Consider the following 24,915-nt stretch of genomic DNA (forward strand, 5'->3'; position numbering starts at 1 on the left):
ATGGCGCCACAATTGCAAATTTTATCTAATGTTTTAGAGGTAAATACATTTTCAGTGCTCATAGAAAATTAATTCTCTAATGTACACATGACACTTTTGAATGGTCATAAACATCTTCATTTTTCAGCGTTTGAAAGATATAAAAGATAGTGTGACAGGTCATCTGTATGGTGTTATGTATAATAATACATTAACAGTATTAACATTTAGTGTAAGTATTGTAGACAACATTGAAGGCAATATAAACCATACAATGTTGCAACTGCATATGCCAGCAGAAGTATACCTCTGTGGTGTTTTACATATTGATGAATGTGAAAAAAAACTTCCTGATACTTTTCAGGTAAGATTTAAAAGTATAAAATGATTTTATACTTATGGGTTTATAGTTTCATACTCAATAATAAGTCATATTTGAAATCACAATTTAATATATTTGTTCCATACCTCTTAGGACATTGACATCACAGATAATCCATTATTTTTAAAATACTCCCACCAACATACGAAAATAGAAACATATTTTTATATTCATCAAAAACTTGAACCTGTCAACAATGTGAATATCATTAATGAAAGTGATATTCAAAAAGAATTTATCTATATCAGATTAAGAGGAAACTTGCCATTAATTGCTCAAAATGGTAATGTACCGGAAGTGTTAGAAGAATCAAGAAAAAATGTAAGTCTCAAATATTTAATTAATATTTTTAATAAAGCAAACATTACAATTATTATGTAGCCATATAATCGGTTTTAATAGATTGCATCTGGAAAAATAGGCATTCAATTTCCATCAAAAAATGCTTTTCTTTTTAATAATAATGGAAAGGATGCATCTTTGAGAGAACTTTTAGATATGCCAGAATATTATGAGAAAACTGCAAATGTAAAGAAGGGCATTATGCGACCAGCTGGTATTGTGGTATAGTTTCTTTCACTCTTTATAGTAATTTCTATTTCTTTATTATCTAAAGAGAATACTAATCTTATTAAATTCAACAGGATGTTGTGAATGCTAATATACTCTTAAAACTAACTGGAGATAGACCTTCTGAGGAATATATTAAATATGCTCCTGTACTCCAATATGTAAAACGTACATATTATATTATTTATTATACAAAAAATTATAAACACTGTGTTTCCAAATACTTTCTAATAATAAGTATTATATTCATGTTCTAGGACCATTTCAGAGTTTGGAATGTAATTTATGTATTGACACACTATCTTTGGTTAATCTGAATGTAAGTTCAGCAGATTTATATGGAATATTGGTAGAATCCATGTGCCGGAATATTAAGTTAATAGAAAAGTGTTTTGAGGATCAGATGAAACAACCTGAACATTCCATAAAACTGCCTGTACCCATACATTTTAAACCCCAAGGTTTAGGACATTTGCTTAGTGTAGTCTATCCAAATGGCCACACAGATAAAGAAACGGGTAAATTTGTCTCAATTAACATTTTATAGTATATTAAAATTATTTTGCAAATCTAATTTGATTCTTAAATTTCAGTGGAATATCGCGAATGCTTACATAAAATTTTAGGATTAGACATGACCAGACCTCGTTTCCGCAATGGAAATGCTGTAAAATTTTATAATGAGTCACAGACAGATAGTACACTCACAAATCCTCATGAAGCAATTTTACAAAATGATGGTACAGATTTTATATTGTAGATTATCTTAACTTTCACACATTATATTTTATACTGTATCACTTCCCATTGCAGATATACTGAATGGTACACAAGAGATAGGAATTGTACAAGGTTTATATGCATATCATCATTATATGCAGGACAACTTTGATGATAATGGTTGGGGATGCGCATACAGGTCTCTGCAAACAATTATTTCCTGGTTCAGGTACTATTGATCCACATGGTTTTAACAGCCTGTACATCTATAGAAGTAATATTAGTTTTCATCACATTAATAATATGTTGTATCATTTTAGATTACAGGGTTATACTGAAATACCAATACCTTCTCATCGTACAATACAGAAATGTTTAGTTGATATAGGAGATAAGCCCTCGAATTTTATTAATAGTAAACAGTGGATTGGTTCCACAGAAGTAGGTTTTGTACTAGAAGTTCTTTTAGGCATTAATGTTAAGATACTTTGTGCATCTACGGGTGAAGAAGTTTCAACATTAGCTTCAGACTTAATTCATCATTTTCAAACACAGGGTACACCAGTAATGATTGGTGTGTAATATTCTTTTTCTTTTGGAGTAAAATTCTTTTCTTTTTCCTTTTAATATATTTGTAAATATTTTCTAGGTGGTGGAGTCTTGGCACATACAATCTTAGGGGTTAGTTATAATCGAGATACTGAAGAAGTTAAATTTTTAATTTTAGATCCACATTATACAGGTGCAGATCATTTACCAAATATAATCAACAAACGTTGGTGTGGGTGGAAAAGTAAAGATTTCTGGAAGAAAGACGCGTTTTATAATATGTGCCTTCCTCAAAGGCCACTCTGCATCTGATTGTATTAAATTCAAGCATAAAGAAAGATTTTAATACCATCACACTAGCAGTGTTTAAATAGACTTGTTGCCAACTAATAAATTAAAAGCAATGTGGTATGCAATTAATTACTACACTTTTAAATGGATATGCAACTTTGAAATATCATATTTTGCAATACAGTTATTACAGAATGAAAGTTGCCATCCAACTGTTATAATAAGATAAATTATTACTGTGTTATTTAGTATAAATCAATGGCATCCTGCATGAATTTCTTTAAATTCCCAGGAGTAAGAAAAAAGCATAGTATTTAATGTTAGATACAAATTCATTCCAGGTTTCCATATTGATATTTTAATGTAACCTGTTTTTACTTTTTGGATGGGGGGGGGGCACTTCTTTTATATCAATATCCAATTATCTAATTTATAAAGTTGAATGCATTTATGTTTGCAATACTACTATGTTGAGAAATTATTTTGCAAATGTAATATACAACATTGCACACACTGTTTACAGGATAAAGAATATATTTATTATGTCTTGAGTGTTAAAATGTTTTTTACATAATTCTCAAAGGAAATAATAAAATTTTAAGTTTACATATAGGTTTACAGATATATTTTGTAAAGTGTAACATAAATTAACTGTTTTGTATAAATAAACTTAAAGAATAATTTTGTTGAAAACATAACTTATAATTTATCCAAAATAGTTTTCTACTTTGGATTAATATTTTATTTTCAATGTTCTATAACAGCTACAATTATTTTACAATCAATAATCTACATGCCTCCTGCACTTTTTTGTAGAAGTTGTGCAAAACGATTTGTAATTAAAAGGGAAACATCTATAAACCTATCAACACAATTTTGCAAACATGTTTCTGTCCGACTGTCCAATTTGCTTCCTGGTTTATCAACACATTTTTCCCAACAAAAGTCGTTGAATTCATGAATCTAAAACGTATGGACAAAAACTTTTATGGACCTTAATTACTAATAAATGCATAAACTCTAGAGGTGTATTATTCCATATATATATTTCGCAATTACTTTTGTAATGATAAAAAGTTTCGAACGGTAAAAATCTAGTGATAAAAAGTTAACCTAGCAATAAGAAGTTAACCTCCTTGAAATGTCAGGAATAATATTAAATGATTTAACAAAATTACGAGTTATGCGATATCTAATCCTTTTAAAATTACATTATAAAAAATAATTCACCTGAGCTTGAAATTGTGCCTTCTGCTTTTCTGCTAAAAGAAATTCTTGTAACTCAGCATCCACTTCTTTGGACTTATCACCTTGGAAAGATGAGTTATTACTGAATAAGTCAGACATATCTTATTCGTATAATGTAAAAAATCTAAAGAATAATTTTCAAGATTAATAATGTACTAAATCCAAAACACACGTGGTCGTTAATACTGATAGTCACCACGAATGTAATCACGTATATGTGAGTTCTGTGAAGTTCATACAATGCATCAATTGTTTATCATTGTTGCCAACCATGACGCTTTATTGGTGACTAAGTGACTATACGAAAAACATTCAGTATTTATTTCATTAAGTATATACTTAAAAATAAATACAAACAAAATAACCCAAAATGTAATAAATATTTGTATACGATCAGTGACTTCAATAATATCCTCACAATTCATTGTTTGTGAATGATCTAGATGTATAACAAATTAGGACAGTAAAAGTAATTTATTTATTATTATAATAATGCAATTTAGTATTTAAAATCAAATATGTATAATTTTATATATTATTGCTATATTTAATAAGTTGATATTTAATAATTTTGACTTATACAGCACGATAATGGATATACATATGCCGTTTCAAAGTTAAAGAAAGACTACGTTTATATCATATGCGCGATATATCTTCGCATATATCGATTAAGATCTTAAATATAACGATTCGTTATTGATTACTATTTAAACTAGAAATACAAAAAAAATAAGTGTGCAGTAAGTACTTTTGTTTTAGTACTACAAGAATGTAAATACAATAAGGTGGTATTTTAAAAAATATAAAAACCGAAGTACCAAAAATAGTAAACATAAATAACTGAAAAAGTGTTTATACGAAATACTCTTTCAAAGTATAACTTTTAGTCAGTATATATAAATATATTACAGTTGTCTTTCCGTTAATATATATATCTATATATACAACGAATTTCAAGCATAATTATCGATATATCTATGATACAAATTTATAACACATCGTGGCACTGTTTGTATTATTAAAGATTTGCTGAACTTTCATTTCGCGATATTATATCTCAAAACGTCATTCATGGCGAGCATTTACTTATATTATAACCAAAGGTTAAAAGACAATGCAGCAACAATACAGTTACGATTGTATGAACGGACGCTTTCAAACTGCCTATCAACGCAAAACAAATTTGTATGTTGTCTGAATTCAATTTCGTCACATTCATTAATATTTAATATAGCCGTCGCCATGGTATCACGCCACTTCTAGAAGAGTATTATTCGTGTACCATAGTGGGTACAGGTGGACGCGCGCGAGTGCAACGCGTCGAAGATCAACAGTCTGCATCACGTGCAATTGATCATGCCACTTGTGGATACGGCCCTGACTGCCGGCGGGTCTGTTAGCCGGCGCGGAACGTAGCGGCGCTGTATTTCAGGATCCGTCGTCGACGCCGTCATCGGGTATCGTGGTCCCGTGAATACGTCGCGTTCTAACGATCATCATTCTCTCGAGGGAGAGAAATCGAGCGGAGCGTAGAGCTGACCCGTGTACTTTCGGACGTGCGTAGTGCCGTGCGCCTGAGTCACGACAAACATTACGGTGGTGTGTGCGCGCGCGCGTTAATTTATTCGATTTTATGATCATTGACAATGACCGCGTCCGTGGAGGATTACTACGACGGTTCCCGGACTTTTTCCTGGCTCGCGGACCTCATCGGCTTGCCGATCGACCAGGTGAAAAAAAAAAATTGTTTACTTTCATTTCGTTTTCGTATTATTTTGCACTCGCCCGCCCGCCCCTCTTATTGGTCTCCCAACCGCCGAAAAGGAGGGCGCATCGATCGAACTTGGATTACGCCAGGATCACCGTCTTGCTCCTATTTCTTATCCTTGAGAGATTCGTCTTAGTATTTGATGCTGCTGGTTTTATTTTCTTCTTAGCGATGGAAGTCAAGGTTAAGGTTCGACATGCTCCGATACCACGAAGTCTCGCAAGCCTTATTACGATCACAAACGTTTCCACTTATTTGTTCTCTCGTATAAACACAATAACGTTGCGAATACGTTCCGGAATTCCGCCGTGCAAAGAATGAAGTGACAATTGGTTGTTCAGACCGGTTAACCGTACATTAGACCGTTCAGTGTGTATTGTAACTTATACACGGCGTACGCGCGTGGGACAGATATAAACATCGTCATTAAAATCACTTTCGCAGAGTTTCTCTACATTTTACTTGTATCAGCTGTATTGGATTGTAGACACGATTCTGATGTGCTACATTTTTAACCTGTACATGTATGAAAGTGGATCGTTTATGTATACAGGCACGTTGTTATTAACACTTTGACTGCCGTCACCCACGTCTGGATGACACATCGTTCAATTTGAAGCTACAAATTCGTATCCAGAGTAAAATGTTTCATGAAGTACATTTAAGGTTCAGAAGGTTCGAGAAGGTTAGAAGAATAAGAACTGTGAAAAATGTCTTGTACAGTTTTCATTTGACCTAACCCTGTGAAAGTTTTGTGGGTGCTGATCCGGCAGTCGAAATGTTAAACCTCGATGTCATAATGTGACCTGATTTCCAGAGTAACCAATTCATGGAATACTTCTAAATGAATATACTCACACGGTGTTTAAGGATTGTACGAAGGATTCAGAAATAGATATAGTTTCGTATGTTAATTCTCAGATCAACGTTTAGCTTATCCCAGTGAATGTTTGCGATTTCTGCATGCACTGTTCCCACAATAAGATATGATTTCGTGTGCTATCTTTACGACTGCCTTATGTCCACGATTATCGAGCATGATAAAGCTGCCGGGGCGCGGATAAATAATCTCTATTAAGAACTCGCATGAATCGCATGTAACGGCAGGAAATTCACAAAACCGATAGACGTCTCTGCGAATATGAGTATGTATACGCTGGAAATAGAATGACCGATGAGCGCATTGAGAGACGATTCGAGCCATACTTATAGGCTGCTATCGGATGCAACAGTTGGGAAAAAGGCGAGTGCAGCATGGACTGGTTCCGTGTGAGTAACCAGGTTTACGATAAGCACAACTTTTCACAATGGAAAAGATCTCTTAATAAAAAAAAACAATAATGAATATGTACATATTTATATACGTTAAGTCACGCGTTGGTTCTTATATGATTACGTTACAACTACTGAAGTTACACAATATTCGAATAACAGTACGACTGGAGGTTTTATCGTAGAGTAGAACTCCGTTTTTTGGGCCGAAATTTTACTCAATAATCCATTTACTAAACTTCCGCCGTGCTTCTATTATTTGAACCATTATCGAGCTTCGTAAAGAATACGGAAATGTGTTTTAGAATTTGCAATCCAGTTATCCGAACGTAAACTATAGTTATTTCAATAAATATATTCAATAAATCATCCAGTTAACCAGACTGTCTCGTTTTTGGGTTCAGATAAATGCAAGTTTTTTTGATCGACATTTATTTTTATTGCTGCAGGTGAATACACAACAGTAAGTCGTGTGTTTACGTTCTACAAACTGGTTGCAGTCTTTATTACTGATTGCAAGGTAGTGACTGCTCCCGGAAAATTGGCTTGCGGTTACGAACAACGGGCTCGCGATTTTATGGCCGTTAAACGGTTCGAAAGGTGCCGTTTGATGTGGTTCTTGTCGGTGTTATATTTAGAGAAACCTTTATTTTTATTCGTTCAATTCAGAACACGCTGAGAAAAGTATCATGACCGTTTAAGACCGTATTACTCGGCGGCGCCAATATTATTACATGTCCACCGGTATTCTTTATCTGTAACGGATAATCGTTATCTGTATCATAGGACGAAACTATATTACGTGATACACTTAACATACATTTTTACGCAATAATTTCTTCGTTTTGCCATTTTCATTAGTCTCATGAGTTCACATAAGACGATAAAAAGAAGTGAATGTAGGGTTCAGGTAAATCATTCACCACTATGCATATTGATACAGTAAATTTTTATTTTTATTATTCTTTTTCAATGGTTTCCTTGTTCGACAACACACTGTCATGCGTATGCAAATGTAATTTTTTTCTTGATCACACGGTCGTTCCCCTGCGTTATAAATGCCGCAGCTTGTTTTATATGTATATTGGAGAGCGTCGATAAATTTTAATTTTAGAACCGCGGGGGATATTTGAATGGTATCGATCGTGGCCGATACAATTCGATGCAGAAATGCGTGAGAATAGATGTATTATTTGTCGTGTTTGCAAGTCTATCGGTTGAGCTATCAGTTGCATCTTCTATTAATTTTTTTCAATTTATGATTTATGATAATGGTACGACCATGTATTGATTCTATGATATAGTGCTGTCTAGCATAAACTAGATAGAACAAAGGAAAATATTGTTCTCACATACAATAGAGGAGCCTATTATTCAGTGTAGTTCGATGAACACTTGGAATCGATATATTTGATGAGTATTTGGAAAATTGTCGTTTAAAAGTTACTTGGTCTACTGGATATCATAACGGGATTTATTCCACTTTCCATTTCTAAAATGTATCCTCGCAATAAGATAACAGACAAAACTGTTCTTCAATTACAGTCGCTATTTAGCAGCGATTCATAGAAATGAATTATAAGAGCAGAACTGTCTTTCCTTCGCAGATAATAATTTACTGCCAAGATTACCGAAGGAAAGAGGAGCGACGTGTACAAACTTTGCACGCGATTATCTTACGAGAGAGTGATAAAAAATTAATGTTTCATTCACGGTCACGTGAACATCGCGCTGACCTCAATTTCTAGATCGGTGAATTTATGAATTTAGTGTCCGCATATTTGTAATCGAGAACAGTTGCACCGCCCGTAAAGGAATGTATCGGGTGCTAAAGTTGTAACGTAACTTGAGGAATGTGTAACAAAACCCTGGTGTTCCCTGTTTTCAAGAAGCATAACAGGATCCTGTTTCGTTCGAGCAGACCTTTAACTCTTAAGAAAAAGTCCACGCTAGACCTGGCGTCCCGTTATCCTAAACAGAAGAATCATCATTTGACAGTTAGATAAAATACAGTATCAGTATTAACATCAATACAATATTTTTATCGTTCACTTACCACTGATTCTCTAGTCTAAAATGTTAACTATCATTGTGAAAAATTACCAATTTTACATATTCAGTGTTACCATTAAATTCTTTTTTCAAGAAAGCATTCCTACGTCAGTGTTTATATTTTTTTTTTTCTAGAATATAGCAATGTAACTGCTCCGAAATGACACGAAACACCCTGCACAATATAAATTCCTTGATATACATATGTATACGTATAAGTCGGAAGATTTCGTCATTGAAGGCAATTGCAATCAGTCACCTTGGTGTTTGTGCCACGCCCACATTAGGTACGACTTGATATTAGTTCAGTACAGTAAGTCTTTCGAGAACTTTGAGTTCGACGAATTATTTATAGTCCCCAAAAATATTCGTATGTCGCGTTTCTAACGTACAAGGTGTCATTACGCCAAAGAACGAGTGAAAAGTGCAGGAAATACTTTTTGTCCCTCCCACTTCGAGGAAGATCGCTGAATATCCGTTACGTACACGTGCACTTAAACTTGGCCTCTCGTACGCCTTGGTCTGTCGGACACTGTCATTAACTACTTGCAATTTTCCGTTCGTATTTCTTATACAGAATAGTAGGTAAACATATTTATACTTCCCTAATCTTTATGCATGTTTAGAAGATCACTGACAAAAAAAAGAAGTGTTATCCTACTTCTACTGTTACAGGCAGAATTGTATTTTGAATTTAACCGCAATTTCACCGATGTCTTACATGACTGGTTTCGAATGACATGTACCTGGAACGTTCCCAGCCACGTTCGTTTCATAAATTCCGAAAGCTTACCGTCTTCCTGGAAATCGTTCACGATCGTAGAAGTATTCTTTGCTCTGATGTCAGCGCGATCCATACAGACCAGATCACGCGTTTTACAATTGAGCGTTAGACACGCCTTGCGGACCTACGATTAAGAATCGATGACTCATTAGTGTTCTCACGTATAGTTACGTACCTATAGGATGTACTTTCACGACGCACTCCACGTTCGCCGCAATAAGGAGTCGGAACATGTACATATTTGCCCGTTGCTTCGTGGGTGGTAGCTATTTCCAGGCGTTAGCCTTACAGGAAAAAGAATTCTTGTTAGTGGAAAATACCTGAATGGATCTAGGTAGCTTCTGGTCGAGCGTACAGGTTCGAATTCTGGTTCAACAGGATCGATCGGTAAACGCGTTGTACCACTACAATTTCGTTTTCATTCAAGTCTTCCGCCGCACAGTGAATATACGCGAATGTATTCTTATCGGTTGGGCCATAGGCTGTACAATTATAAACGGCAGGAATCATTGGCGTATAGCTCGAATGGCGCCTAACATTCCAGGCATACTTTACTCAGGTATATTTGTGTCTCGTTGTGCTTATACACGGAGTCAGTTACCATGGCAGGCCTTAGAATAATGGGAATATATTATTGGTGCGTGAAAAATATACCGAGTGTTCTATAATAGTGATGAACAACCATTTTTTTTTGCTGTAGGACAAAATCAATTATTTTTTCATTGTGAAACGAAAGGAATAATCGATGGGCTGCGGATTGTTCATCGCTGATCGTATTGCTGTAATTCCAAAGTGAAGATTGTATACGAAAAAATGGAAAATGAGAGTGAAATTATAAGCATTGGTAACCGTTTTTTGAGAAACTTTAGTTGGAATATTGGCCGAGTATACACGTAATGACGGAAATACGATTTTGGACGCTCGAGGCGTAGCGTGAGAAACGGAGAACGCTTCTGGTCACCAACTCGGCTAATAATAGTGTAAATAGTATCGTAATTTTAGGTGAACTCTGAGTTAGTTTTAAAAGAGCGCAGTTTTAAGGACAGGATGAGGGTAATTATAGGGAGAATGAGGGTTGGCAGAGACGAAAGTTAGGTTCATCGGTGAATCCTCGGCGACAATCGGTCCGCCGATTTATTGGTGAAATTTTGACGAACGAGGGTGTGATGGGGATAAGGGAAAACAAAGGCAAGGGCTTTTCCTAAAAGGGGAGTCGTTAGGAGAGAGTCAGGGAGTCGTTATTGTAGACTTGTCATGATAGCAAAGTTATCGTTTCGCAAGATAGAGAGTTAAAAAGTCAACTGTAGTTAGAGTTATCGTTTATTGTTAATTATAGCGATAGTCGTGTCTAGTTCAATTGTGACTGTGTCTAATGGGTATAATCATAGTCCTAAATCACATAATTGTAGTGATTTCTTTTGATAAATATGAAGGATCAGAAGTTGAAAAACTGGAAATTTGAAAAATTATTATTATGTATATATTTCTACGTGGTATTGAGCCATTATTGCGTGTTCTATGTTATTTTTCTCATTACAGTGATACACGGCGTGCGGCCAATTAGGAAAATTACCTGGCAGGTGCGATCGAGATAAAAGAGTCGCGAGATTTGTAAAATTGCGATTTGTTTCGTAAATCGAGCGTGGCTGGTAAAAGAGGTACATACACGCGACGCATAGGTTGCAACGTGCAGCCGCGAGTAAATGTGCAAAGATCATTGGCCTCTGCAGGCCGGCCATCGTGTCAAACGATCTGTACGTCTCGATCCCTCGCGACGAAATAAATCGACATTGATACGAGATTACTTAACGGGGAGGACGCGTGTTAAGTGTACGGTTACTATTAATTGCCAGACAACTTTTTCTCTTGTACGAAATTGTATGACTAATAGAACGATTAAATTATCGAGTTCGTTTGTAAATAGAATGACACAATCTTGTTATTGCCAGAATAGAGGCTACTTTGTAGTTTGACCTTCTTTATTTATGGAAACGTATTCTGCAGCTCCTGAAAGTGAAAAGAAGAATCCTATATATATAAGGATAACTGAAGATTTATTTTATATACATTGCGTGGCATAACTATAAAATCACCCTAAAATGTTCAATTTTTATTGTGGTTAAAATAAAACAAAACAAGTACGTATGCCGATATGCCGTGTCTGAAATCGTGTTCAGAAATAATGTTTCTCCAGAAAAGGATCGATTATATTCCTTAGAAAAAATGTGGTTTGTTTTTATTTCAACGACAATACATAAAAATTGAGAATTTTAAGGTGGTTTTATAGTTATGCCACACAGTGTATACGTATTATTAGGTTGTCGCATAATAAAAGTACTTTTGAGACTGCAAAGTTTCAACGACTATAACTTGCAAATGAGAATTTTGAATTGGAAGTATGATTCATACTTCGATCATTTGAATCGGCGGACTTATCTAATCGATTTACAAGATTAATTTGATTCCTTTTAACGATTTCTAAATCGTTGAAATGAAACACGCTGGAAAATGACATCTATTATGCAACAACCTATAATACATTATATGTTAATTTTCACAATTGTAAGAAGAATTCATTTAACGAAACGTTTGGAAATTTGTATTGCTAATGGTCACAGTCAGTGTCACGCACTCGGAGGAACAATAGGAATTAATAACACCACCGATATGATTACTTGACAAATAGGTTATGCCCCGATAAGCACAAATTAAAGCTTTTACATGCAGTGGGTAACAAAAGTATTCGCACAGCCTTTAAAACAGAACAACTTTTTTAAAATTTGTCCAACTGGCTGGAGTTCTTTTGTGAAGTTAGGAACAATTTTAAAAAAGTTGTTCCGTTTTAAAGGGTGTGCGAATACTTTTGTTACCGAATATTAATATTCTGGTTTCATCGATGACAAATGTAAATATAGTCCAGTTATACGAATATAAATTAAACGCGTGGAATGTATCATTTTTTATATTACTATTGGCATACGAGTGCTACTTTCTCGTTTCGAAGTATATGTAGAAACATCAATGAATTTCGGTAACAATTAACATAAGCAAATTTAAAATTCTTTTCATGCTGTTGGTAGACAGGCTTCCGGCAGAATCATTGCGACACAAGGCGATATTTTTGGCATCGAATGACTTTACGTTCATCGATATATATAGTCGAGCCTCCTTAGTAAACACGTGCCCGGAGTTGTCTTATTTTTAATATCTAAACGCACCTTTCGCGAGGAACGTTTCACCTTTGCTTCGTTAACGACACAAGGGAAAACTGATTTCCACGGTCGTGCTCGAAACCGGCGAGCAAAATAGGCTTGACCAGAGCATCGCGCGTGCCACCGCGTGATTAAAATTGTAATCGCATGTCCCGTGTTTCATATGATTATGAATCATGCAGAAACCGTGAAAAAGAAAACAAACACGGAAAGCAACGCGTTATCAATGGTAACTTGCTTCTAATGGATTTTTAACGAAGTATGAGCGATTCAATAATTCTCATTAGCATTGATACTAATTGAAATTTGATATCGAGTATTGAAAGAACAAATTAACTGATCTCTGAGTAGTATAAGTCACAGTGAAGACTATTCAATTTTTTAAAGATTGAAGTTTTTCGAAAGTTTTCATAGTAAGGAACAAATTTCGTAGCAATGCAAATAATTAAGAGATAACGATGTATACATTTTTGGAAATATGTGGCACACTTGTTAGCCCGTAAAGATACCAAGAAGTTTAATATCTCGTTAAAAATATTATCCAGGTACTTACAATGAACTGATAACAGGTGTTATGTATCGATCAAGAGATCATGAGTATTACGCGTGATGAGCTTTGGTTTAGCAACGACATAAGCTGGTTTAAATTGTCTGTCGATGTTCCGAATTTATTTCCTTGTATAATCGTGCTTAAAATACGAATCCTTAAAACAACAATCTTATCTTTCGTTGGTAATATGTATAATTAGAAGAACAGTCTGAAGAAGCGTGTTATTGAAATCTATTATCAGAGAACGAGAACGATACGCTTCGAGACGCTATTTATGTTTACAAAAATAAAATAAGAGAACCGTAGTTGTCGGCTTAATAAATAAACTCGTCGATTTTTTCAATAATAGCGCATCGTCCACTGAACCGTGTAGCTTTACGAGATATGAGTGGGACGATGAAGAGTGAAATAAGCGACTTTAAGAGAGTAAATAACACTAGACCAATTTTATATTTTATTAATATTATTTCAATCACTAGTACTATTTGTTTTAATGACATTTTGTAGATTTTTCGAACTCATTAACTTGTTAATGTCGCTATACTACTTCTTAACATAAACTTTAGTTAACGTGAACTTATCAAAGCTTGCGAATGTATTTTACCGATATCGTCGCAAATATATTCAGTGATTAAGTAGTGCGATTGGCTGATGAAAACGTGGCGATATTTTCGATCAAAGTTCGGTACCATAAATTTCGGGTCAAACACAAGTGATTAGTCACGCAAATGGCTATCGACCTGATACGACGTTTCATAATTATTTGCACTTTAACACCTCACGTGATTCTTGCCTTTTTTTGCTCGCCGCTTCTTTTCTTATAGATCGTAATTCTTGTTATCACTGTTGCGAATCTATTAGTTTCTCATTAATTTACCGATAATTTCTGAAACGCAACATTCGAAAACGGCTCGTTTACAATGAATCACATTTTTATTGTAAACGCCCGATCTTTTTTTTTGCAACAATATTGTGTGTATTTAACTTCTTAATCAGGCATTAAAAAAGGAATATAAAAAAAGAGACGATAAATAATGTTATAAGTAGACTGCGGATTTTATGCATTTATAGCCTATGGGGTTCTGTGAAATATAATAAAAGACAAAACTTTCATCAGATACAACGGGGTCTCTATTTTATTCTGAATCCAATAAGGTGATTAAGAGAAGAAGGAAATTCTTATTTCTGCTCTTCTCTGTGGCTCATACTCGTGTATTTCTATATCCGTGTACCCGTGTATTTAGATGTAATTGAAATCTGTAGAAAAAGTATTAACCACGTTTTTCTGTATCTATGTAAAATTATATACATATAAGATTGTTTATCTGACGTTCAATCTATACAGCGTAAATATTTCAATCATAAATCAATGGAAATTACGAATCAATTCGATTCATTACTTATACTTACGGTGAATATGCTAAAGTTCCCTGTTGCGCAATAACTGGCAGTATAATTGATATGCATAGTTAAACGAGGCATTAACGAGGGCAAAGGGAATATGTAATGTACATATGTACAGTGAGAGTCAAAAGTGAGTATAGACTTTGAAAGTATGGGATTCTTCATTGTTTCTAATTATTCCTTCACTTTATACGATATAACCCGAATTGTCCAAAAAATAATTTTTTTACAACAAAACAATTTCAGGTCGAAACTTCGAGGGGTGGTTTCACCCCTTAAAGTCGCGTCTCAACTGATAAAAAAAATATGTATCCCTTATTTTTGACTGCTTAACAGACATACGAAGTTTCATAAAAATCGGAGAGGGACACTTCCGTGTTTTCCCTTGTTAGTTTCGACTCTCACTGTATCTGCAGATCGCGATCGCTGGATCAATCACGAGAATATAATCTTTTCGCTATTCGCCGTTATCACATTTCACCGGGAAACGTTTCTTGCTATTACATACCCGGTTTTATTCGACGCGCATTGGCGAACCGCAGGAATTCACTAGTGAAAGACGTCTACTAGTAAAAGGGAATTCCCCCTGGGCTATGAAACGCAGTCAATGATGAGAGGTCATCCAAGCGTATCCTCATGTAATATCCTTTCGTAAACATAATATGTAATAGGCGTTGCGGAAAGTTTTGTAGGCTTATTCATTCAGAATTACTTTATTAAAATGAGATTTATAGTACAAATTTTATTAATTTATACGTTTCGCATGCTTCTGTTTAATATTGATCAATCCTTCAGGTAATTTATACATTCCATTAGAGAAGAATGAATGGAAAGACAGAAGTTAGACTATTAAACCTAAAGAACTTTTTCTACCGACTAATGCGTTTATTATTCTTTTCTAGGATGTAAATTTCTTTTGGAAGAACGAAGATCCATAGGTGTCCGATAACTTAACGATCTACACTAAATAATTGGTTTATTATAAAACCGATGTTATATATGTAGTCGTAGAGTTTGTGCCAATAGAATGCAAATATTATTCTCTGTATAATATCAATGCTATCGAATAAAATTTCTTGTGCAATTAAAATAAACGTAGTGCAATGAGATTCCCACTAAAAGTCAATAAAGGAGGTCGAGGAAATCGAAAGATTTCCAGGATGTTACGTGTACGATCTTTCGAGTTCCCGTCGTTATGTTGTGGTCGTCAATTGTCTTTATGATTAATCTCTGCAGAATAGATCTCGTAGATCAACGTGTACACAGGAAGTAACGATTTAATATCCAATCGCTTTGTCACTGTCGTCTGGATTTAAATTGTGCCCGGAGTCGCAGGACCTTTGCGCGTGTTTTAAATTCTTCATCCAGTGTTCGTTGTTCGCGATAGTACAATAGTCGAAATCAATTAACGCAACGCTACTGAATTGTACGGTGACTCGTATAAACGAGGTCTTGGTCTTTTAAACAGCATTCTCGATTGGCCACAGTTATTCGAATGACGTAACGGTAGCAGGCTTCTTTTGTGAGGATGAACGCGAAACGTCGAACGTTTTTTCCCCTTTAAGCAAGAACGTCCAGCGTTAGGTAGGTCAAGAATTGACAAACGCAGTTTGCAAAATAGGGTAAACCAACCAATAATTGACTGCATACCAATGAATGACCATTAGGAAAGAAATGTAAATTATAAATTTAAAAATTATTAAATGTTTATGAATGGAGCGAAATATCAGAAGAAAATGAACTTGCATTCTAAAAGCTACAATTTATTTCGACAAATTTACAAGATTCTTAATACAACTGTTATCCGTCCAATAACTTAATTCTACTTAAACATCAAATAAATGCATCGGTTGATAGTACATAGCCTTAATAACATTAAATACTAAGTAAATACAATTGTAAAACTAAACAAAATATTAGATATTATTTTTAAGTACTGTACGATTCAATATGGCAACGTATTCGAAGAAGTCCAGAAGCAGAAGAATTCCAATTCCAATATTCAATCGTGGAAAACCACCGCTTTCATTACTTCTGAACTTTCTACTTCTCTGTTATCTTAACATCCAGTTGACAAATTTGCTTTGTTCATTTAACCCTTAACTATGTAGTCACGTATTGTCTATGAGCCTACTTCATTTACACATTTCCTGGTTATTCCAATGAGCACCTGTCACGCTGTTATGGTTTTTCGAAAACTAACGTTAATATATCACACAAATATGTAAACATTCAATTTATGTCGATTTCTAAGAAATTTTGTCCAAGAATTTCGTTCTTCTGAACCAAATGATCGTTTTGTTTATGAAAAATTCACGTGTTCGGTTAAGGGTTAATAAAAAATATTCTCCCAAGTATGTATTTGGGACCTATCAGCGACCTGCTTGGCGGGCCATTAAAACGGCTGTTCCTCCTCCTCGAAATCGGCGTCCCGCCTGAACCGGAATCCACCGTTCAGACCGAAAGTGGGCGACGGTCTGCCGCCAGGGCCGCGTTGAACTTGACCGAATCCACCGATGAAACCGTTCTTGTAATTACGTTCCAACTGGAGGCCCACATGCGGTTGCGGCGACTGTCCTGGACGAATGTTCAGTCCACCGAAGGCGTCCGCGGTCGCGCCATTTCTATCGTAGATACGGTGGTTGTAATCGACGTCCAGAGATGGACGACGGTCCGGACCACTCAAGGGCTTCGTTGCCTGAACGCTGACCGATCCCTGAGGATCAGCCTCGCGTCTGAAACGGGCTTGGACCTGGAAGAATCGATTTTTATAGTTCCATAAATGGAAAGAATAGTTGGATTTCACAACGGGAATCGATGGTTTGATTGGTGGACTGATGATGTTCAGGGTGATATAGAATTTTCTGAAATGGTTGGTCGAGGGTACCAGTAGGTTCGATATAAAAAGAAGGCAAGGGCACCAGTAGGTTCATTATGAAAAGAACATTTGAATAAACTTTCTGACCGTTTTTACAACATATACTGAATTTTACAACTAATTTTTTTAAAACTAAATGTATCATCACCGTGGAAGTAATAAATAATTACATTTATATAGTACACTAAAGGTAATTAAATATTGTACTATACAAATCAAGAAGAGATTAGTTAGAGAACAATTCAAATATTCAAGCTCCTACGATAACAAAATTTACTCAGTATCGAATTTAAGTGTTAAATATAATTACCAATACAGAGAGTAGAGAAGATCGAATATTATGTACTTACATAGGGCTCTTGTAGATACTCAAAGTCAGCCTGAGCAACTGTATATGCGACTGCAGCAAAGAGGACGAATGCTAGGCTGATGAACTTCATGTTGAAATCACTGGTTACTTCTCTTCGAACGTTTAAATCCAATATTTCTGATGCACTCGAGTCGAGCTGTGTGATGTGTGTGCCATGTTCAGCAGAAAAACCTTTGTATCAATTCCATCCGGGGGATCACCGTCGGCTTCTTATCCGGTTTTATCTATTCCTCTCTACATTCAATTCTCCTCGGAGACCGCGGGGAACTCCACGTTTTCGGTCATCGGGGGTCATCGTACATATTCGATCGCATCACGCGACGCGTTCGATTTGCATCGAATTCGCGATACTTTCGATCAATTTAGGGATAGGGCTTAAATCCTCATAGAATAAAGACTGCAATTGACTTCCATTGTTTTGGATACGTTTGTGTTGAAGATTATACAGTCTTGAAAAGATAAAACGGTATGGAAAAATACACTTACTAACAAATATTAACAAGAAAACTAATTAACCGAGGAACTTATAATATATATTTTTCATAAATCGCGAAATTGGCATATAGTGATTACAGTACATATTTATGTGCATTTATGTATATTTATATACATTGACACATCCCTACGCAATTCTTAACAATTTCTTCCCTCGACAGACGTCACGAACGAGCTCATCGTGTCTCAATAATTCTGCAAACAGAACACGGAGGGGGAACTGTATAAAGGGTTTATCGCTTGCAAAATGTTTGCACCTTTGGAAAAAAGTTATCTATTGTTTATTCAATGAATACAGAGCATTATGGATGTCGAAGAACAATGAAAACGATAGAATACTGTGTGCTATTTCATATTCGATTTCGTAGTTCGTAATTACGTGCTAAAAGGTGATTTTCGAATTCTCTGCGAACGTCGGGGAAGTCCATAGAGGCTAGGTTCCCCAGAATTTTTATTTGTCACCGTGCCTCAGATCATTCATCCACTCGCGAGGTGCGTCATATGGTTTGACTATTATCGTTTGTCCGGACGCAAACAGTAATTAATCATCTCTGTGTCTCTGTGATACGCGTTTGTCGTTTGTGTGGTTTCATCTTGTTCTTCCCCGTGCATCTGGCTCGTCTGCAAAAAACGGCTAATTCGCGATAACGATTCACGACGATATCCTCGATATTTACATTTAGCCATTCGATCGTTAAAACCGCAGACAGACGTGACCTAATGGGAGCTTGGTATGTTCATCTTTAAATTATGAATAATTAGTCAATTTTTGGCAATACGTAGATTTCTTTTTTTTTTTTTTTTTTTAAGCTTAGAGTCGCATCAAATACGAGGTTATTAGTGACAGAATAATATTATTTGTTTGTTTACATTATCATTTTACTATTGTATAATTTTACCGGAAGAAATAATAGTGCAAGCTTTATTTATAATACAATTGATACCATTTTTATCTTGCAGTTAGTTTATATTGTTTAACTTAAACGATACGAAAAACACCTATACGTATACCGTATGCATAGAGTATGGTCAATCGGTTATAGCAATGTGTATTTATACGGCAGTTTCGTTGTCTCCAATTACTATTCACTACACTCAATGGCTAGGACGTTTAATAAGGTTAATGGGTTTTGCCATGTTACGTGTTACGAATGACAAAGGCACCTTTAAAAAAATCTTCTTGACTCGACTGCTTCGTTGTAATACTCTTTCAATTGGTAAACAAAGCAAATGTTTGTTACGACTATTTGGGTCGTAGAGGGTCTGATCAGACTGTCCGAAACTACTTCCAAGGGCGAAGGGTCCGCCATTTTTTCGCCAGTAGGGATACGTTTGTACATAACGAGTTATAAACGACTGATTCGACATTGCACGTTAACTAAGGACAGTTGCACATTAAATAATACAGGCTTCCGTTTCTGTTTCAGGTGAATTTCCTGTTGACACAGTTCACAGCGCTGTTATTGGCCGGATTTTTGAGAAGATTCCTTAACCCAAACGTAGTCTCAGCAGCTACCAGACATGTATTCGGTCTGATCATCGGTCTCACGCTTGGATACTTCTGCTTCGGCAGGTAAGTGTCAGTCGATCTCATTGACAATTAATTCCTGGTCAATAAAACATGTGTTTCACTAGCTGAATGAAAGTTTTAATGTAAAATCAAGGGAGTGTTTTTTTTTCAAAATGTAATTTTATGTGTATTTCTTTTAGTTGAACATTATAGTTTTTATTGTATGTAACTTCTATTGTATTAGAATTTAGATGGTCTTGTTGAATTCTAGACAAACCATGTACATATCCTGTACGAACGGAACCAAATGCAATTTGCTAAAAAAAATCGTATCTTTTCAGGCAGGCGATACATCTTGCAGGTCTCCCCGCATTATGTTACATTGTAATGCGCACACAAAATCCTCGCAATTTGCAGAGGCAAGTTATGCACAATCTTTTACGATTTATATGAATAATTATACATATACTTGGTAGACTCAGAACCTAACTTAAGTAACAGAACTCAACAGTTTGCTTTTAGTCATTTAAAACCAGTTCTGTGCTGAATAATACAGTTTAGATGAGCAAGGAATTTTTGCATGCATACACGCAAAAATTATGAAAATCGTTTCATGTAAAAATGTAGTCTGTCTTTCCTGTTCTGTATTTAAAACATTTCTACTTGTGCCAATCATTCCTGCAGAATTACTAACATGACCTTTACTAACATCTAGAAATATGTAGATTTAATAGACATCGTGATTCAGTACAACTTATTTTAATTCTTTTGCAACTCTTCCAATCACGAATTTTAATGTAAAAATTCATTTCATTTACCATTCAAATACAATAAACGTCTCGAAATATACTGTCTATAAATACAGATTTGCAAGTATGTATCTACTTATATTCCTGAAGCATTGGACTTTATTGGAACACAAAGTTGTGTTTTCAACGTTATCACGATGTACACGCAATAGGGCAAATGCCACAATTACTGCCACTTCATTTATTTTACTTAATAAAAACACAACGAATAAACAATTGTGTACAAACAATTTTACTATTAAATTGGGACTCTGATTTACACAAAACCAAAGAAATATATGTATTTGTATGCACCTGGTATTTAAGAATTAATATTGATGAATGAAAGGAGGAATTTGAGCATCAAAAACGCGACTACGTATGTAGGAAGTGATAGTGAAAACGTACTAAAGTTACATAACATACATAAATTACAGTGCATTAGTGACATTAATTTACATACTCCTGGCAAATCTGTTTTCACGGTACAACGCAAAATGTATACATATTCAACAATCGAAACATTTTCGATTTATGATCTTGAAACTTGATCTGAAATGCAAGTATGCAACGCGCTACCGATAACCGTGACATAACGTCGCGTCGAACGGGTAACAAGTAAACATCAGATTATTAAAGACGGAAGCCATTTCACGTTCATTCGCTGTATATGTACACACCACGGTCAATGATCGTTCCTTGAACTTAAAACATTAACTCTCTCATTCCGTTGACACGTTTCAGGATTGTACTGACGACCGCGCTGTTCTATCTGTCTTGCGTGCATTATCATCGACAGATCTACAATTACGGCTCGTACACTCTAGATATCACCGGTAAGTACGCGAGGCACATCCCCCACTTCCCTACCCCTTCCGGATGATCATCACGCGAGAAATTCAGTTTCATTTGTCACGCGACGTATCAAGTGACGGCTGTCAGAAATTCGATCCAACCGGCGATTTGCGACTCCAATTAGACATGTAAATAGTAGGGAAGGGAACGGGGGCGTTATCGATAACATCTGATTTTCCTTTAATGACTACAATACAACATCTATGTCTTATGTCCATCTGTCGTACAGAGTCAGTCACAATTGTGTTGAGGAGCTCATTTTGTTCAGTTGGTTAGTTCAGTAGTTAAAATTTATTGAAAAAAGGTTGACCCTTAAAAAAATTTTTAAATTTTCAAAAATCCTTCAAGATACGTTTATATGTATTCGCTAAGAACCACAACATATCCAAATGTGAACAAAATCCGAAATGATTTTTTTTCGAGAGTTTCGATGGTTGGAGAAACCCATTCCTAAATTATATACAAACAGAAGAAAACCATGACGTAATATACAAATTATGAGATATTACAACAGTGTAGCTGTGAAAACCTATTTTTTATTTTTGTATTTTTCTAAACTGACCCTGCGTTTTCAATTGTTCCCTGCACATATAGTTAGAGCAGCGAGAGTACATCAGGTGAACAGAGTTAATGAACCGTTTGGTATACTTATAGGGTAAATTGTGCGTGTTACAGGGCCGTTGATGGTGATAACGCAGAAGGTAACCAGCCTTGCGTACAGTATACATGACGGGTTAACGCGACGCGAGGAGGAACTGACGCCAACGCAGCGTCATCAAGCCGTGAAGTGAGTTGACGTCTTCTTCCACCGGGCGTTTCTTCCGGGACACTAATCGAATACTATAAAATGTACTACACCCGAGTACATTACTTATCGAATAATACACAACACTTTCATTCACGATTTACGAATCATCGTGCGGTAACACACATACATCTATCGTGTTTACTGCGATAAAAATCATTATGCAGTATTCGTTTCAGAATGATGCCCAGCACATTGGAGTACTTCAGTTACGTCTTCCATTTTCAAGCTCTGATGGCCGGCCCGGTGATATTGTACCGCGATTACATGGATTTCATTCAGGGACAGAACTTAGCCGGAGCGAAACCTCTGACGGTAAACACGATTATATGATTTCTGTTCTACAGGCTTATCTGGGGAAGGATACAACAGCTTACGAGCTTTTTCTATGTGTAATAACAAAGAACATTCGGAGTCTGATTCGTGTATTTGAATAGATTGGGTACTATTGTTCAGGGTACACCTGTAAAAAAGACTGTCGTTATTACCGTGTCAGTCGTATTTTTTTTTATCCTTTCCGCTTCTTTATAGATCACTCTATACGTAACCTAGGATTGAAGCTGAATTAGTGTGAATTCACATTTCAGGGCTGCGACATGAATTCCGGTTGTTACAGCGAAATCGTCCTGGAACCATCGCCGGCGTTGGTCGTTGTTAAAAAGGTGATCGTGAGCTTGTTGTGCGCGGTCATGTTTGTGACATTTATTCCGAGCTACCCGATCCAGAAGCTGAAAGGTTCGAAACCCCCGCAGTTATTTGTTCGGTATTCATGCCGCGTACCATTTCTGACGAATGCATGGTCTGCTTACAGAGGAGGACTTCCTGGAGAACACCAACATGTTCCAGAAGATGTGGTATCTGACGGTCTTGACCATGCTGGCACGGTTCAAGTATTATCACGCGTGGATATTCGCCGATGCCATTTGCAACAATTCTGGCCTCGGTTATAACGGACAGGATGAAAACGGGAAGCCCAAATGGGACCTGTATTCTAACGTGGATGTTTATGGTTTCGAGGTATGGTGTCACCCATGTGGTTTGGTTGTGTTTCAATGTGTCCAGGGTGAGACTAAGAAGTACCATTAATGAATTATATGTATTTTAATCTTCAGATGTCTCTTAGTCTGCGGGACAGCATTGAGCATTGGAACAAAGGAACCAATAGGTGGCTTAGATCTGTTGTATATGAAAGAGTCAAGCATAATAAACTTATATTCACGTATGCCCTGTCTGCCTTGTGGCACGGATTCTATCCTGGCTACTATTTGACATTCGCCAATGGAGCCTTCTTCACTTTGGTGTCACGGGTTGTGAGTGAATTTTAAATAATATTTAAAAGAATGTTTATTTCTCCTGTGTTTTTTGTTTAAATAATTGTACAAGACAGTTACATGGAGCGTTTAATGTTTCCTTGTTTGAAAACAGGGTCGTCGTAATATTCGACCACATTTCTTGGGGTCCAAGAACAAAAAGTTCCTCTACGATGCGCTTACGTTCACCGCAACGCGAATCCTAATGCCCTACATCACATTAAGCTTTATACTCTTGGAATTCGTACCAAGTATCCGATTGTACCTGTAAGTAACAGTATAATACACGCCTAGTACAGTGTACAGGGTGTTCTAATAAATTCTCTGACACCCGGTGTATAGTATACATTGATAAATCGAGTTATGTCTGTTACGATCTAATAACACGTTCGTTTTCCAGGTATATATACCTGATCCCACATATAGTGGGTCTAGCTATAATAATCATCGCACCTCGTCTTCCGAAGATACCGTCGAGCAAGAAATTTGTCGACAAGGAGTGTAACGTTTCTCAGGAATTAATTAACGGGACCGCTCGCAAAACAATGTAAGCTGTATTTTTGACGCGACCGGAATACTACGGTCATAAAAGAAACATATTTTTTATGAATGTTTTGATATACACATAAATATTATGAATATGTATATATATACATATATATATATATATATATTATATACACACGCGCACACACATACATGTACGTATGATATATTTATTGTTACGACTTGTTACTGGTACAAAGTCTATGTCGAAGCGTGTATAAAGTTTAATTGTTTTATATAACGTGAATGAGTATATCGTATATTTATGAGTGTCTCGTGTATATGTTGAGAGAATTATCGACAGGTTTGCCGTTCGAACGTTCTAGACACCCGGTGGCATTGTTTTACAGATTTTTATTTGTTCGCGCGAAAACACGGTAGTCTTCTTTAACATTTTTCGCGTTCCTTTGCCCGCCCCCACTTCCTATTTAAAATGTTATGCTAAGAATATAATTAATAGATTGTAACATTTACGTAGGACGCGACGCGCAGTTTTAATTCTAAGAGTTTCACAAGCGATTTTACAGTTTTATACTTTTAGTATGTGCAACGATACCGCTATATTGATTTTAAA

General features: G+C 35.8%; 3 protein-coding genes across 4 annotated transcripts; 2 read left to right on the forward strand and 1 right to left on the reverse strand.

The window, feature by feature from the left end:
* Positions 1-2,635, forward strand: LOC107188214 (ufm1-specific protease 2). The gene is made up of 10 exons (XM_015576470.1): positions 1-39; positions 128-343; positions 455-682; positions 764-925; positions 1,006-1,099; positions 1,189-1,449; positions 1,525-1,671; positions 1,745-1,880; positions 1,972-2,225; positions 2,301-2,635. The coding sequence occupies exons 1-10, from the start codon at positions 1-3 to the stop codon at positions 2,510-2,512; spliced, it is 1,749 nt and encodes a 582-aa protein (XP_015431956.1). The 3' UTR covers positions 2,513-2,635.
* A 614-nt stretch (positions 2,636-3,249) lies between these two features.
* On the reverse strand, positions 3,250-3,937 carry LOC107188285 (mitochondrial import inner membrane translocase subunit Tim8). Its single transcript, XM_015576553.1, has 2 exons — positions 3,722-3,937; positions 3,250-3,454 (listed from the first exon to the last, which is right to left on the reverse strand). Exons 1-2 carry the CDS (start codon positions 3,836-3,838, stop codon positions 3,281-3,283), a joined length of 291 nt encoding a protein of 96 aa, XP_015432039.1. The 5' UTR covers positions 3,839-3,937; the 3' UTR covers positions 3,250-3,280.
* A 1,226-nt stretch (positions 3,938-5,163) lies between these two features.
* On the forward strand, positions 5,164-24,400 carry LOC107188232 (lysophospholipid acyltransferase 1). 2 transcript variants are annotated; one of them, XM_015576490.1, is made up of 11 exons: positions 5,164-5,472; positions 19,955-20,100; positions 20,379-20,456; positions 21,570-21,661; positions 22,356-22,467; positions 22,653-22,800; positions 23,073-23,220; positions 23,297-23,502; positions 23,598-23,795; positions 23,911-24,062; positions 24,196-24,400. In XM_015576490.1, the coding sequence occupies exons 1-11, from the start codon at positions 5,389-5,391 to the stop codon at positions 24,344-24,346; spliced, it is 1,515 nt and encodes a 504-aa protein (XP_015431976.1). In that variant the 5' UTR covers positions 5,164-5,388; the 3' UTR covers positions 24,347-24,400. The 2 variants fall into 2 exon arrangements, with proteins under 2 accessions (XP_015431976.1, XP_015431977.1); XM_015576491.1 differs by having other exon boundaries at positions 22,665-22,800.
* The last annotated feature ends 515 nt before the right edge of the window (positions 24,401-24,915 follow it).

This window comes from Dufourea novaeangliae, unplaced genomic scaffold (assembly GCF_001272555.1).
Source record: "Dufourea novaeangliae isolate 0120121106 unplaced genomic scaffold, ASM127255v1 scaffold118, whole genome shotgun sequence".
Classification (NCBI taxonomy): Eukaryota; Metazoa; Arthropoda; class Insecta; order Hymenoptera; family Halictidae; genus Dufourea; species Dufourea novaeangliae.